This window comes from Hibiscus syriacus, unplaced genomic scaffold (genome assembly GCF_006381635.1).
Source record: "Hibiscus syriacus cultivar Baekdansim isolate YM2019G1 unplaced genomic scaffold, ASM638163v2 tig00000132_pilon, whole genome shotgun sequence".
NCBI lineage: Eukaryota > Viridiplantae > Streptophyta > Magnoliopsida > Malvales > Malvaceae > Hibiscus > Hibiscus syriacus.
The window spans coordinates 212,950-227,603 of NW_024061764.1; the positions used below are offsets into that span (position 1 = coordinate 212,950).

The following is a 14,654-nucleotide window of genomic DNA, read 5'->3' on the forward strand; positions in this document are numbered from 1 at the left end:
AGGGATGTTTTAATATTGATGCAAACTTTGATTAGTAAGTTTACAATATAGACGCTAGATTTGCCAAACACCCTAAAATTTTTGACATTGATAATCTATTAAATTTTATACTCGAATCCACTTCCGAGAACACTCGTTGTAGAATGACCGTAAAAAGCACCACCTTAGAGAGATAGTGCGATTCAAGACGACATTCGAACGAGATGTGAACTCGAAACAAATTGAGTGTATTTTTTTTAAAATATAATAATAACTAATTTGTCCTTTCTGTTTTGATTTAAGTGTTGGTAATGCATTTTTTTTAATAATGGGTTATTTTACGCCATTCGTTAATATTAATTTTTCATTCAATTAATGTCTTTTTTAATATTATGAGGAGAGAATATTATTTTATAGACGAGAAATAGATGATATATCATTTTCATTGGAGGATGTACAAATCCCGAGATTTCTTTTTAAATTAAATATTTTTCCCTAATAAATAATTCGAAGCAAATTAATTAAACTTCAATAAATGTATCATGTTCCAATTTTATATTCAAATTCTTAATTTCATTGCCACAACAAAGTATAAGCGAATAAGTACCAATTTTGGGCGTTGTGGTAGTAATTTTTGTTCCATACGCGTAATCCCCGAATCCATTTAAATAAATTTATGGTAAACGTAGACCAGTTTTATGTCTTTTAAATGTTTTTTAAATTCGCTTAATATACGTTTTTTAGGTACTCGACCTACCTAATTCAAAGGCCGATAGAGACTCCAAGTCAAATAATCAAATTAATTTAAAATGAATATTTTGAAAGAAATAAGTCGTAATTGAATTTTGTTTTAAAACGTAAAAACTTTTAAAATAGAAAATGACGTTACGACAACTTCTATTTTAACTCTAACCGTTACTAACAACCATGGTGCAGAACATTCAAGAACCTACACTTAACTAATCTACACTCAAGGCTTAAATTAATCAGTACAAGTGAGCACTACCGCTAAACACTTGCCTTCATACCTCAACAATTCCCTTAAGGAAAGAGAGAAAAAGAAAGGTCAGCAGTGCAACGAAAATACCTGCTGGCCAATTCGATTCGGATGAAACAAATGGCTTATCAATTCATTATGGATTTCATATAAAGTAGACATGGAAAAGACTAATAAAGAAAGATGTTACCCCACGACACTCTACCATAGAACTTCCATATACAAACAACACGTTCACTATCGTACTTTTGCATCTAGCGTCAGATGAGTCGGAATAATATTTACTCTCAATCAATCAAATCATAGCTCAGCCATTTGGTATAACCGCACTCTGGCTGTATATAAAAATCTCTGCTGATCTGATCCACTCTTCTACGAATACATCATTTAGTACACTGGAAGCTTGCTTTAATCAAAGCCATTTGAAGCACTTTTCAGAGTCTCTGTTAACGCCATGCAGGCCCTTGTTACCTTTATTTTCAGTTTTACGTCCTTTTTCTTCCTCGTCTCACTGTTCTGAAACCTGGAAGAGTTGCTGCAGATGAGGATGGTGTTTATATTGTTTACATGGGTGCACCGGCTTCGAGTAAGGGTTCATTAAGGACTGATCATACTCAACTTCTAGATTCTTTGTTAAAACAGTGAATACACCTTTAATTTTTTCCACTTTATATTTGAGTTGGTTACGAATCCCATGCCCTTTTCCTTTGATGCTTCAATTCATAGAGAAATCTATTGTCAAGTTGAAAATTTTGACGTTGTCAGGAAAAAATATGCCCTGGTACAAAGGCTTCTCTAGGTTTGCAGTGCTTTTATCTGCTGAAGAGGCTAATTCAATTGCTGAGAGTCCTGGAGTTGTGTCAGTCTTCCCCGACCCTGTGTTGGAACTCCACACTACCCGATCATGGGATTTCTTAAAGTATGAAACTATAGGGACGATGGAATCAAATCCCAGCTCAGATTGAAACTTAACAAATCATGATTCAGATGTCATCATTGGCATCATAGATTCAGGTGAAACTTATGCACCGATATATAGAATCACGTCACAATGTCTTTTTCTCATTATATTTTCTGTAACTATATCATGCAATTTGAATGGCTATTTATATTTTGTTTCCGAATTCGAGGACATAGGGGTTTGGCCAGAGTTGGAGAGTGTTAACGACAAGGGAATGCGTGAAATTCCTAAAACATGGAGAGGTATTTGCGCAAAAGGACGGAATTCCAACACCTTCAATTGCAACAAGTATCCTCAATTGCAACAAGTATCCCTACCTCTTACCGATATGATTAATATTTAATTCCTGTTTTATTGATCTCGTAAATAAGTAGTAAGCTTTGTTTTGCAACAGAAAGATAATTGGGGCAAGATCGTATGGCGAAAGCTTACAGAGGGACGTGATTGGGAAAGGCACTCATGTGGCGTCAACCGCAGCTGGGGCTGAGGTCCATGATGTATCTTACTACGGGCTGGCATCAGGGACCGCCTAGGGTGGAGCGCCAGGGTCTAGATTAGCTATATATGACGTGTTTTCCTCTCAAAACAGAGGCCGTGGATCCACTGTATTAGCACCATTTGATGATGTGATTGCCGATAGGGTTGATGCACTGTCGCTGTCCCTCGGATCATCATCATTTCTACAACAAGAATTTATAAAAGATCCCATTGCCCATGGGGCATTTCATGCTGTGCAGAATAATATTACTGTGGTTTGTTCCGCAGGAAATGATGGACCAAACCCTGGTTCGGTTGAGAACTCAGCACCTTGGATTTTGACTGTCGCCGCTAGCACGATCGACCGAGAGTTTGAATCAAATGTTATCCTGGGGTATTATTAAGTAATTAAGGTAATGATGCTCTCCTTTGACACTTTTCCGATCTTCTTATCAGATTTTCTCACTGTCTTCTAACTGATATGCAGGGTGCAAGTATTAATTTCGTCAACATTAAAGCATCTCCTGTGTACCCAATTATGTATGCAAAATCAGCCAAGAAAAGTGGAGTAGAAGAAAATGCAACAAGGTGCTTAATAAGTAAATTGTGGCAATATACACCATAAATGATCAGTTATTCCATGATTTCTGTTGTTCAGGAACTGCAGGCCAGATTCCATGGAACAAGAACTTATCAAAGGAAAGACTGTTGTCTGTGACAATGAAGATTCATTGTTTCCAAATAAAAATAAGCAAAATGAAGTAAAGAAACTTGGAGGTATTGGGGTAATCCTGATCGATGATGAACTAGGAGAGGTTGAATTCAATTTTGGTGCATTTTCCATGAGTGTGATTAATTCAGAAGATGGTGTAAAGGTTCTCTCCTACATCAACTCAATAAAGTAATACAGCCCAAATGTAACTCAAGATTCTTAATTAATTCAATGTTCGAAAATACTTACCATTTATCTGTTTTGAGATTTGTAGAAATCCAGTTACCGTAATCTTGCCATCGTCGACAAATTCTAAACCAGCACCTACTATACCATATTTCTCATCTAGAGGCCCTTCAACCATCCCAAAGAACATTCTCAAGGAAAATACTCTTCTATTTTGTTTCATAGAACTTAGTTTCTTCCAAGGCTAACATAGTAAACCTATATTGAATGTGTTGCAGCCTGATATGGCAGCACCCGGAGTGAACATTCTTGGAGCATGGATAGGGAACGATACAGCTGAAACTCCAGAAGGCAAGGAGCCGCCACTATATAATGTGCTCTCGGGAACTTCCATGTCATGTCCACATGTCTCCGGTATTGCTGCCACGTTCAAATCAAGAAACCCTGAATGGAGTCCCTCCGCAATCAGGACAGCCATCATGACAACAGTTGAAGAACTAAAACGCAAATCTACACTTGCAATTTACATGGTTCAGTCTGGAACTTTTAACCAACCTGTGACTGCTTCCAAACAATTTACAGCTGCTCAAATAAATAATAAGAAAGCCCTAATTATGACTCAGAAAAGTACAGCAGCTACGCCTTATGATTTCGGTGCCGGAGAAGTAAGCACCACAGGACCATTGCAACCTGGCCTGGTTTATGAGACTACTACCATTGACTACTTAAATTTCCTATGCTACCATGGTTATAATACATCTACATTAAAAAGTATGGCCTGCACTATCCCAGATGGGTTTACATGCCCAAAGGGGTCGAGCATTGATCTTATATCCAACATCAATTATCCATCAATATCGATTTCCTATTTTGATGAGAAAGCAGGCAGGAAAGTGATCAGAACCCTTACAAATGTTGCAGGAGATGCAAAAACATGTATAACGTAAGCGTTGATGCACCTACAAGTCTTTATGTTCAAGCCATCGTATCAAGTGAGCTTCTCAATCGGAAATCCGATCAAAAAAGATGTACTTGGATCCATAACATGGTCTAATGGAAAATACAAAGTCAGAAGTCCATTTGCCATAAGCAGTAAAATGGTAGCTTAGCATTAGAGTAAGGTGTAGAACATCTATACCAAAATAGCAGGATCCACAAGTTCTAAATTGTAAATTCCAATGTAATAATCATGAATCGAAGCTTTTTAACCTGATATTAGCAGAATCATTTTTGTTTTCCTCTCAGTTCCACTTCAACGTACCAAAAGCGAATCCCGAAAACAGGCTGATAGTGATGATTAATGAAGAACGACATATATTTACATTAGAATGATCGAAACGTGGCAGTTAAAAGCAAGTAAAAAAACAAAGAAAAACAACTACCCCATGTTCTCAAACACATTTAAAAAAATTAGGGTCATTGGTTAAGATCCTTCACTCAAAGGCCCACTGATTATCGCGACGATTCTTCTTCTTCTTCCGGAGTAAAATCGTTCTTAATATTAAACGTCTTACGGATCTCCTCCGGTGTTTTGCCCTTTATCATGTCAGCCACTGTTTAGCGCGTCAGGTACACAAGCTGTTGATGTTCAAATAATTAGCAGCCTTTCCATTAAAAAACCCTTAAATATAAATAAATTTGAAGTTAAACTTTAAAATATCCCTATGAAAGTTATCAAAGAAAGGCATGCATACCAGGATTAGATCGAAGAGGGTGGCTTGATAGACCTTGACGAAATCGGCGTCCCAAGACTTGAGCTCATCGTCGATGGAGGAAGAACGATCGTCGGAGTTAGCTGCTTCCACGTGTTTCTTGCAGTACTCGATAACTTTAGAGAAGATCTTGCTGGTGACGTTGGGTAAAGGAATGCCGTTTCCAACGCAATCGTCCTCGATCATGTGCTTGGTCGTTTGCGATTCGAGTGCCACAGCCTCGTCCACCTCGAAGTTTTCGCCGTCCGAGCTCCTCAACGTGATTATCCTACCCATCGACGACATGATGATGATGATGATGACGCATCCAATTGGAAGGTTTCGAAAATCCTATACATGAAAGGTGAAAAAGGAAGAGAAGAAAGCAGAGATTGACCCGATCTTACTAAAAAAATATAACAGTTGGAAAACGAAATTTGTAAAACTTTAAAAACAGTCAAACTTGAGTGATTTCAGACAATAAAATAGGTGATCTCAATGTCATGTCGTTTCTCTGCTCATACGAGACAACGAGGCATTAGATACGATAGCTTTACCATTATCTGTTACCAGAGCTCCATCTTATATATATAAATAGTTTTTTCTCTCGGAAATATAAGTTTTTAGATCTTTTATTTGTTTTTAAAGTGTGTATTGTTAAAATTTGTTTTTAGTCATTTGTAATACGTACTCATACTATATATATTTTAATGATTGAGGTCATTTTATGGGTTAAGTGTGTAATTTACTTTCGAAAGAAATTACTAATTTTATTTTAAATAAAAATATATTAAATTATAATAAAAATTTACGATCATAATTGTAAATTAAACATATAATTATGATAATTTTCTATAATCATTGAAACAAAACTGTAACTTAAGATCACATAAATCAAGAAAACTCGAATAAAGATAGATACAAACAAATCTGATCGCATCGACAAACGAACCACAAAAAGGGATCAAGCTATTGAAAGACCACCGGCAAATCGTAAATCAGACTTGAGCGACGTGAAAAACTATCAATGAACGAATAAAGGAGATCCAAATCCAATCCGATTGTCCAAAGCATGGAAGATCACTAATATAATAAACAAATCTGATCACATCGACAAACGAACCACAAAAGAGGATCAAGCGATTGAAAGACCACCGACAAACCGTAAATCAAACTTGAGTGACTTGAAAAACTATCTATGAATGCATAAAGAGTATCCAAATCCAATCTGAAGGTCCAAAGCAGGGAATATCACCAATATAATAAATAAGAGTCATATTGATCAGTTGTGGTGATGTCAAATCAACCCTTAGAAAAATATAAGTGAAAACAACGACTAAACGATAAAAAACGTGTCAACAGGCAGAAGAAAACGTGTCATGAAGGTATATGAAAACGTGTCGTACATACAAATTTATTAAAAATAAAAAAAATAAAAATGTAATATAAAAAAATAAAAGGACAATAAATAATACCTATGGTCGGCGACCAACATTAAAGTTGGTGTCATCGTTGATTAACAAAGATAAAAAGAAAAATAAATGAACGACTTATCAATAAGAGAAAACTACGAGAGAAAACTAATAAGTGTGTAATTTTAATAGAGAGAGAAAGAGGATCAATTTATATTTGATCATTTTAACCTTATTACATTCATTAAGTGAGGTAATGACAAAATAATCGAAACAGAGTTGAAAAAGTATTATATGAAACTAACAAAAGGTGTAGATTAGTGGTAACAATAGTAAAGCCGCCGCAAAACCAAAAGCTGGTGCGGAATTCTATCCAAGGAGTTGTGAGATGATAGCTCGGTATGCTTTTTCTGAAGGATGAGCAGCGTCCCAAAACACATGGGTAGAAGTAACCGGACATGTCAATGGATCCATATAAGTGCATATTAATGTTACCGACGCACAGCAGCCATGTGTGGAATCAAAGAATCCTAAAATCACAGAAGAATGATTCAGTACAAATACTAACTTCAATTACATGTTTTACACGATTCAGGGTCTACCATGTTTGTTGGGATTCTGAATGATTTCAAGCAGAGGGCTGTAGACGTCTAGTAAGAAAATGTTAGCTCCAGGAAGGTTATTGTTAAGATTGGTTATTTCAGCTTCCAGCTTTGAATTGAACAAAGCTGCTGCTTCATTTGCCATTTCAAAACAATTTCCTAGTAGTCCTCCCGCCGTAATTCTGGCTGATGGCAGGCACCCCAAGGGCAGAGTTGTTAGATATGCGAACTTCCTTGCTCCCAATCCATACATATCCTTAAACATCATTTGAAAAACCAACAGTTCATATGATTTTACAGAAAAAGAATTGGACAGAGTATTCTCTTTACTTGAATGAAAGCGGAAGCCCGTTGAACCAGTTGTGTTGTGTATACATCGATGTCGTTCCTCAGAGTTGAAAAATAGGTGATGGCGATGTCGTTGTTGCCGGATGACACGAGGTACAAGCTTTGGGATATGATATCTTGGGCTTTCTCCGTTCCAACATACCCTTCTAGCTTTCCGACGTATTGTTTGAAGAGATTGAGCTGAGCCGTGATTGATAATACATTCTGATATGCTACACTATAATTAATACGTAGAGACCGAAACGAAATCAAATATATTTCCAGGGAAACTGTATGCGTAACCTGTAAGTTGGCTGTTTGTTGGTCCAATCCAGAACCACCTGAAGCAAAGCATACGCCTGTCGCAAGATCTTCGTCATTAAGATTTGGGTCTAGAAATGCTGGCAGTATAGCTTTAATTCCCGAACGTTCGGCTGTACAAAGCAATACGGATAAAAGCAAGTCAAAATTGTCCCGATTTCCAATTCTTTTAACATATCGAAGTACCTATCAAGTCGGAGAAAACTTTTCCATTTCCGAATCTACCTGTCGGTATTCCTCCAGGAAAGTCTCTTCCATAAGGAGGGTAATTACATTTTGTTGAGGTACCTAAAAGATTGTTGTTTCCCGTATCCAGAATTGAGTCTCCGAATGCTAAAATAGCCGGATATGATCCAGGAAGGCCAGGGGCAGCAGAGACTACGCCACCTCTTGTGCTATATAAAGCAAGAATAACACATAATGCAAGCAGAATATTTGAGGCAGCACAAGGCATTTCCACACAAATAAACCAATAACCAAAAGGAGAAAAAAGAAAGAAACTTCAGTTTCTGATGACTTATGATGTTACTTTTGAACAGTTTTTTGCATTTGAGATTCTGGGTTTGGCACAATAGTTTATATGGCCGGGGAGGCCTGAAAGTTCATAATCGGTTATGAAAGCTACCCAAAACTGAATAGCTAGATGCAGCCACTATTAGTTCTTGAATCTAACAAAATAAACTTAAAATTACTATTAACCAATACTTGTTAACAAACAAAAAGTTCTTAGAAAAAGCTGTTGGTATTATTGTTGAAGAGATTATGGACCAACAGCCTGCATGCTCTCTCGGTGAGATGGTAGCTGTTCCAGAAGATATAATTACTGGCGTTGGTGCACGTCCCCATGTCCATTTGATTACATAATACTGACACCTCCACCGTATCGGTGCTGCGGCACCCTCTGTCCACAATTTCAAACCCTGAAATATGGTGAGTTTAAATTTGGAGCAAGTCAAACAAAAATACATGGTTCAAAATTAACAGAAGACGAGGAGAAGTGCAAGAGATAATTTTACAATGTTTATTATGGGTTTTGAAGGAGATCAAGCAAAGGGCTGTAAACATCCAGGTAAACCACCTTGGCCAGGGGCAAATATCTGTTCAAGGAATCCAGCTCTGCATACAATTTAGAGTTGAATAGTTGGGCTGCTTCATTGTAATTCTCCAAACATAATTCGCTTGTGCCTCCACCACCCATGATTCTTGATGATGACACGCACCCAATTGGTGGTACATTTAGAACTTCAATCTTCCTTGCTCCTAATCCATGTAGTTCCTTCACAAAATCATAAAGAAACATGGGATTTATCAGTTAAAACGTCAATCAAAATGATGCTACAACCTAGTGCAACATTTGCTGTTAAAATAGGTGTTTGCAAGGTCATTACTGATACAACTATAAAAGACTTTTAGCCAACATGGAATTGGTTCCTTCTTCTCCAGCAATTGCTTTCAACTTCTCCATGTATTCTCTGAATTGCAGTAACTGATTACATCGATGAAACTAACTGATTTCACCGCAGATAAAGAGAGGTGAAATGTCAAAGGTTCAAAGAACAATAGCTTTGTTTTGGGGAAATAAAAAGTGTCCAGACCTGCAAATTTGAAGTTAAATGGATCATATCCCACATTAAGATAAGTAAATACAGATTCTTTTCACTAAGATAACTACATATGTAACTCACACACGAATGTTCCCAAAAGCATCATAAATACTTTTAGATACATTAATGAAAAACAAGCACGTTCTAGCAATGTTGTAATGGTATAAGGAAATAACATAAGAAATCAAAATTTCAACTCCATATTCTCAAACATTAAAGATTTTTCAAAATGTAATAATAATCTTATCATAAAAAGTAATGCTTTTACATATATATATATATTAACAAATTGCAAAAATAAATAAATAAATCCTATTATCTTTAAATTATAAAATAATAATAAATGCATGATTGAGTCCATTATGATCAAGGACAGTCAGCTGGTGAAATAGTAATGGATGCCTATCCAAAATCAAATTGATTTGCCTTTTCCTTTTCCTTTTCCTTTTTCTACTTCTATTCCTTTTTAGTGTTGGCACTATAAATCATATTAGACTATGAAATGCAACGGAAGCAGTACCGATAGTTACGTGGATTTGTTTATAACGAATAGGACAAAATAATTTTCTTGACGGTCCATTTTCCATTTTCAAATAATAATTGCATGTTCATGACATCTGTCTTAGATGTTGAAATAATAATGCAAGTGTTTATTTGATGGATGGGAACAAGAATCATGAAAGCAACAATGTCTTACTTGGTCTGCCTTTTTCCTTTTTGAATGGGCAAATAACTTGCTTTGGTTTTAAGTTTTCAGTTACCTAGAAAATTGCAAAATATATAAATTATAGCATTTTCTCAATATAGAGAGTGAAGATTACATATTGCAGAGCGTACATGGTTGCAAATCATCGAAGACCATTTTGGCTCACAAGAATTTGGTCACATACTTTTGTAGGAGTGGGATAAGTAGGGCTCTGTATGCCTTCTCAGTTGGATGATAACTGTCCCAAAATATATACTTGGAGACATCTGGACAGGTAGATGGACTCAATTTATTACACAAAACTGCCACCTCAATGTTCCCTGTTCCACAGCACCCTTTGTTTGCAACTTCAAAGCCTGAAAATTCCACCCATTAAAAGGTTATTTTCCAAGAAAAGAACATACAAAATTAGGGTCTAAAGGGTAAGCTTTTAATTACCATATTTTTGAGGGGTTTTAATGAGATCAAGCAGGGGATTGTAGACATCTACGTACACAAATTTCCCATAGGCCATGCTTCTTTCAAGTGAATTCAACGCTGCGGATAGCTTTGCATTGAACAATCTAGCTGCCACGTTATAGTCATTTGCGCATTCCCTTTTAATTCCTCCTGCCAATGTTCTTTGTGATGGCACACAGCCGATTGGTGGTGTACTGAAAACTCCTATTCTTCTTGCTCCCAAACCATATAGTTCCTTCCAATATTATTCATTAAAAATAAATATATAATGACTGAAAATCTTGTTCACCATGGATATTTAAATACCTTTAAAAAGAGAGTAGCCGAGTTAAGCATTAAATCAGTGTAGGCAGGAATGTCGTACTGCAATTTCCTGGCACGGAGAGCAAAATAGGTATTGGCAATGTCATCGCTACCGGCTACAACAAGGTATAAACTCTTGGATAAGATGAAGTTTGCTCTCTCTTCTCCAACAAGTTGTTTCAGCTTCGCTGTGTATTCTTTAAACAGATCTAACTGGGCCGACATCGATATAACGGACTGATGTTTTCGGGCAAATTTTAAGGTAAAACATCGGTAAGAAGTAAAAGCGAGAAAGGTAAATTTTAGTAAGGAAGAAATATTATGTACCGCTAGTTGGGGAGTCAAAGGATCGTATCCAGTGCCACCCGACGCAAAGGTTACTCCTGTTATCAGATCTTGGGGTTTCAAATTTGGGTCCAGATACGCTGGCAGTATATCTTTTATTCCCAATTCTTCAGCTGAAAAATATTTAAACAGAAAAATAAAAATTCACCAATTTTCACTGAGAATTAAGGTATAAACTGTGGTGGATATTATACAAAATTTTTCAAAAAATACGACTGTATCTTAAGATCCTTTCAATCCATCTCTGACCCCTATTTATAAATCAGGTTTACGGCCATTAATAGGACTATAGGAGGACCAGTAATCGTGTCCATTATAAATTAAAGAAGAGAAAAGCGAGTCTGACCTAATTATGCCATCTGTAGGTTTTTAGTTTCCTAGCTGTTAAATACAATATATACATAATTGACTGATCGAATTCTATATATTCGACATACAATGAAAATTCATTTGCAGTATTTTAAGTCAACTTCGGAAATTGTATACTTTAATCATGCATGTGAAGACTGGAGAAGACATGCTTTTCTTCAAGAAGGAACGTGAACTCACAAGACATTGCCGTTTCTAACATATATTAAAGCATAAAAATTAAAGAAAGTGTAATTATTATTCAAATATATTAATTAAAGCCCTATGGCTATAATCATCAAGATTTTGAAGCTAAAAGACTAATATGCATTAACTGGAACACCTAATGCGATGGGTTTATCATTAAGACTGAAAATTTGGCTATCAAATTGTTTACTGAATCTCTCTAGTGTGCTCGCTTAACCATTACTTTAAATTTTTACTTTATATTTAATTATATGCATACATTTGCATGAATACATTATTAATATATGCTGCAAGCTAGTGGCATATGTATATACAAGAAATAATTAATAAGATGTATAGTGATATTGAAAAGGAATCAATTATGATAACGATATTCAACTCATCGTTTCCACTCACCCACCACCCACTCCACCTTTTCCAGTTCATTTAATTAACTACTCATGCATCCTTTTCAACAGTGTCTACTAGATAAACTATTACTTGTAAGAGCACTTCTACTCTTAAATCTAGTGAATTGTTTCCATAAGTAAAAGAGTACGTAAAAATAAATTTAAATAATATCACACCATTGCATGCTAATAGTTTATAAAAAATGAGTTAAAATAAAAATCCGTGTTCTATATTGTACATTTTCAAACAACCATTAAAGTTAGTGTATGAAAAGTAATTTTGTTTTCCGTCTCATTGAAGTACTAGAAGAGAAGCAAATATATGTAGTTTTCCAACACCAGATGATTTTTCAGTTTGATTTTCACTGACATGCAAAAGAGAAGGAAAAAACAAGAAGAAGAATACAAATTTAAAAGAGAAAGTGAAGCAGTGTATGTGAAAAAGGAGAGAGATTTGGTTAACTACTACCTACTAAATCCGAAGGGATTTTTCCGTTGCAAAACCTTCCTGTGGGAATACCGCCATCAAAATCTTGGCCATAGGGGAGAAAGTTGCACCTGATAAGAGTCTGGAGATGGTTGTTGTTTCCAGCGTCAACAATGGAATCCCCAAACACGATCACAGCAGGAACCGTTTCATTTGGTGGTAGCTTTACCAACGCCTTGGTTCTGCACACCAAAACTGAAAATATTACCAGAAGACGAGACAGCCAAACTGAAGAAAATACCAGTTCCATGATATTCAACCAACTTTGCTTATTTCAGGAAATATTTTTATAGGTATTAATTGAACTTTGATGAAATATGGTTTGTGTTCCCACTCTACTTTCTTGGCTTATTTATACATGCAAATGATAGAATTTCAGTGAATGCCAGGCTGAAACGTGAAAAAGAGGAAGGATTCCATTTCGTAAAGCCCAGGGAAAAAATATATTAGTACTATGTAAATTTACACTGTAATATAATATATTCTATATTTATTAACTGAATCTTAATTAAGTTAACATTGTTATAATTATAACATACATAAAACTATTGTATTATATGGGTTCAGTGGTGGAACTTAATAATAGATTTTGGAAGGATCAACTTAAAATTTTAAAATATTTATAAGTTTAAATTAAAATTTGAAAAAAAAAATTGACGAGTTTAGTTTAAATTTTTTTGGAAAAAAATTAGGATCTAATTAACTTTTTTGAAATTTTACGATGTTTGATGAGAATTTTTAAAAATTATGGGAAGAATTTAATTAATAACATTAAAATATCTTTTAATTTATTGAAAAAGTAAAAATTGATTTGTTTAAATATTATATATAGGTTGATTGCTATAAAACAAAGATATATTGTATAAAAAAATGAGTTGTGAAAAAGTCTATAATTAATTATTATAGTTTGGGTGGCGACGGATGAAATATTATATAGAAAGATAGTGATTTTCATCAATTAATAAAGAACGGACACATACATGCATGGTATCACGTAAATTAAATTTATCCTAACCTACCTAAGGTACACGTTTCAGTTTAAAGCTGAATCACTTTACCTAGTTTTCTCTAGAGGCTGTTCCTTTTTTTTGTACATGAATCTAAAGGTAAAACCCATGATTCCTCAAAGGCTGTTGTCCCATAAAGAACAATATTTATAATTAAATGTCCTTTTATCTCAACCTTATACAAAAATCTTGTTTTGGTCCCTGCAAAGACGAGCACGTATATGTAGACTTTGAGTTACCTATATTTGTTAAAACCATCAAGTGAATTCCTGCAGGGAACCTTTATATTCAAATTTATAAATTAATTAGTATTTATTATACACCCAAAATTTTGGTTTAAATTTCCATTCAATTTGACTGTTAATTTGATCACTCAAATCAAGCCAGGCGTACATATTTAATGGTCCGATAGCCAGTAGCCACAGCCCCCGGATAAGGCAAACTAAGTTCGCAGTCACAACCTCTAACTGTCATAATTAGTATAATTACCCAGCCTCGCTCACGCTTGAGATCTCATTCTCATCCCCACCTAACGTACATCCCAAACGTCAAACACGGAACAAAATGGAGGCCGTTGAAAATTTTAAATTCTCATACATTTTAAATATTTTTTATTTTTATTATTGATAATCTATTTTTATTCCTAAAATTTTATTTATAATAATATGAAGTCGTGAAGCCAGAAAAGGAATTTTGCCAACGTTTTTGTGACAGAAGGAGAGATTGCTATATATAAAGCGAATGTAAAAGTTGGAAAGAGAGGTAGGGCTTGATGAAGATCTCGTGAGGAAAGCACGAAAAGACAAATTTTATTTATCTGCTTTTAGACGAACAGAATCTGTTTGAGATTGGTTGTAGCATTACAAGAGGTTGCTTAAATAATTTATCTCAAACTAAACTATGAATCTGATCATCAAACCAGCCTTTGGTGTATGCAACAGTCCATGGCCATTAATGGTGAAGAGGGAATTCAATTCTGCAAATGCTTATAAAATTGAAGAGAATTAATATAGTAGATTCGGATGTAACCAACAAATCGTAGTTGAAATCTGCCACCTGGTCATCTTTATGATACTGGTCAACCAAACAATTTGGTGAAGGAAGATGGAAGTTAATGTAGGTCATGGAGAAATC

General features: G+C 35.2%; 3 protein-coding genes, 1 long non-coding RNA gene and 1 pseudogene across 4 annotated transcripts; 2 read left to right on the forward strand and 3 right to left on the reverse strand.

Annotated features, from left to right (window-relative positions):
* Positions 1–1,749: 1,749 nt before the first annotated feature.
* On the forward strand, positions 1,750–4,628 carry LOC120121093 (annotated as a pseudogene).
* Positions 4,629–4,774: 146 nt separating this feature from the next.
* LOC120126201 (SKP1-like protein 1B) lies at positions 4,775–5,395 on the reverse strand. The gene is made up of 2 exons (XM_039144478.1): positions 5,007–5,395; positions 4,775–4,890 (listed from the first exon to the last, which is right to left on the reverse strand). Exons 1-2 carry the CDS (start codon positions 5,307–5,309, stop codon positions 4,870–4,872), a joined length of 324 nt encoding a protein of 107 aa, XP_039000409.1. The 5' UTR covers positions 5,310–5,395; the 3' UTR covers positions 4,775–4,869.
* Positions 5,396–6,784: 1,389 nt separating this feature from the next.
* On the reverse strand, positions 6,785–8,119 carry LOC120121196 (GDSL esterase/lipase At5g63170-like). Its single transcript, XM_039140642.1, has 5 exons — positions 7,852–8,119; positions 7,648–7,778; positions 7,348–7,569; positions 7,018–7,273; positions 6,785–6,945 (listed from the first exon to the last, which is right to left on the reverse strand). The coding sequence occupies exons 1-5, from the start codon at positions 8,117–8,119 to the stop codon at positions 6,785–6,787; spliced, it is 1,038 nt and encodes a 345-aa protein (XP_038996573.1).
* A 2,012-nt stretch (positions 8,120–10,131) lies between these two features.
* LOC120126467 (GDSL esterase/lipase EXL3-like) lies at positions 10,132–12,763 on the reverse strand. The gene is made up of 5 exons (XM_039144664.1): positions 12,496–12,763; positions 11,065–11,195; positions 10,741–10,974; positions 10,414–10,669; positions 10,132–10,331 (listed from the first exon to the last, which is right to left on the reverse strand). Exons 1-5 carry the CDS (start codon positions 12,761–12,763, stop codon positions 10,138–10,140), a joined length of 1,083 nt encoding a protein of 360 aa, XP_039000595.1. The 3' UTR covers positions 10,132–10,137.
* Positions 11,493–12,975, forward strand: LOC120126559. The gene is made up of 3 exons (XR_005516467.1): positions 11,493–11,679; positions 12,748–12,756; positions 12,964–12,975. It is a non-coding gene; the product is annotated as an uncharacterized LOC120126559 (long non-coding RNA).
* The last annotated feature ends 1,679 nt before the right edge of the window (positions 12,976–14,654 follow it).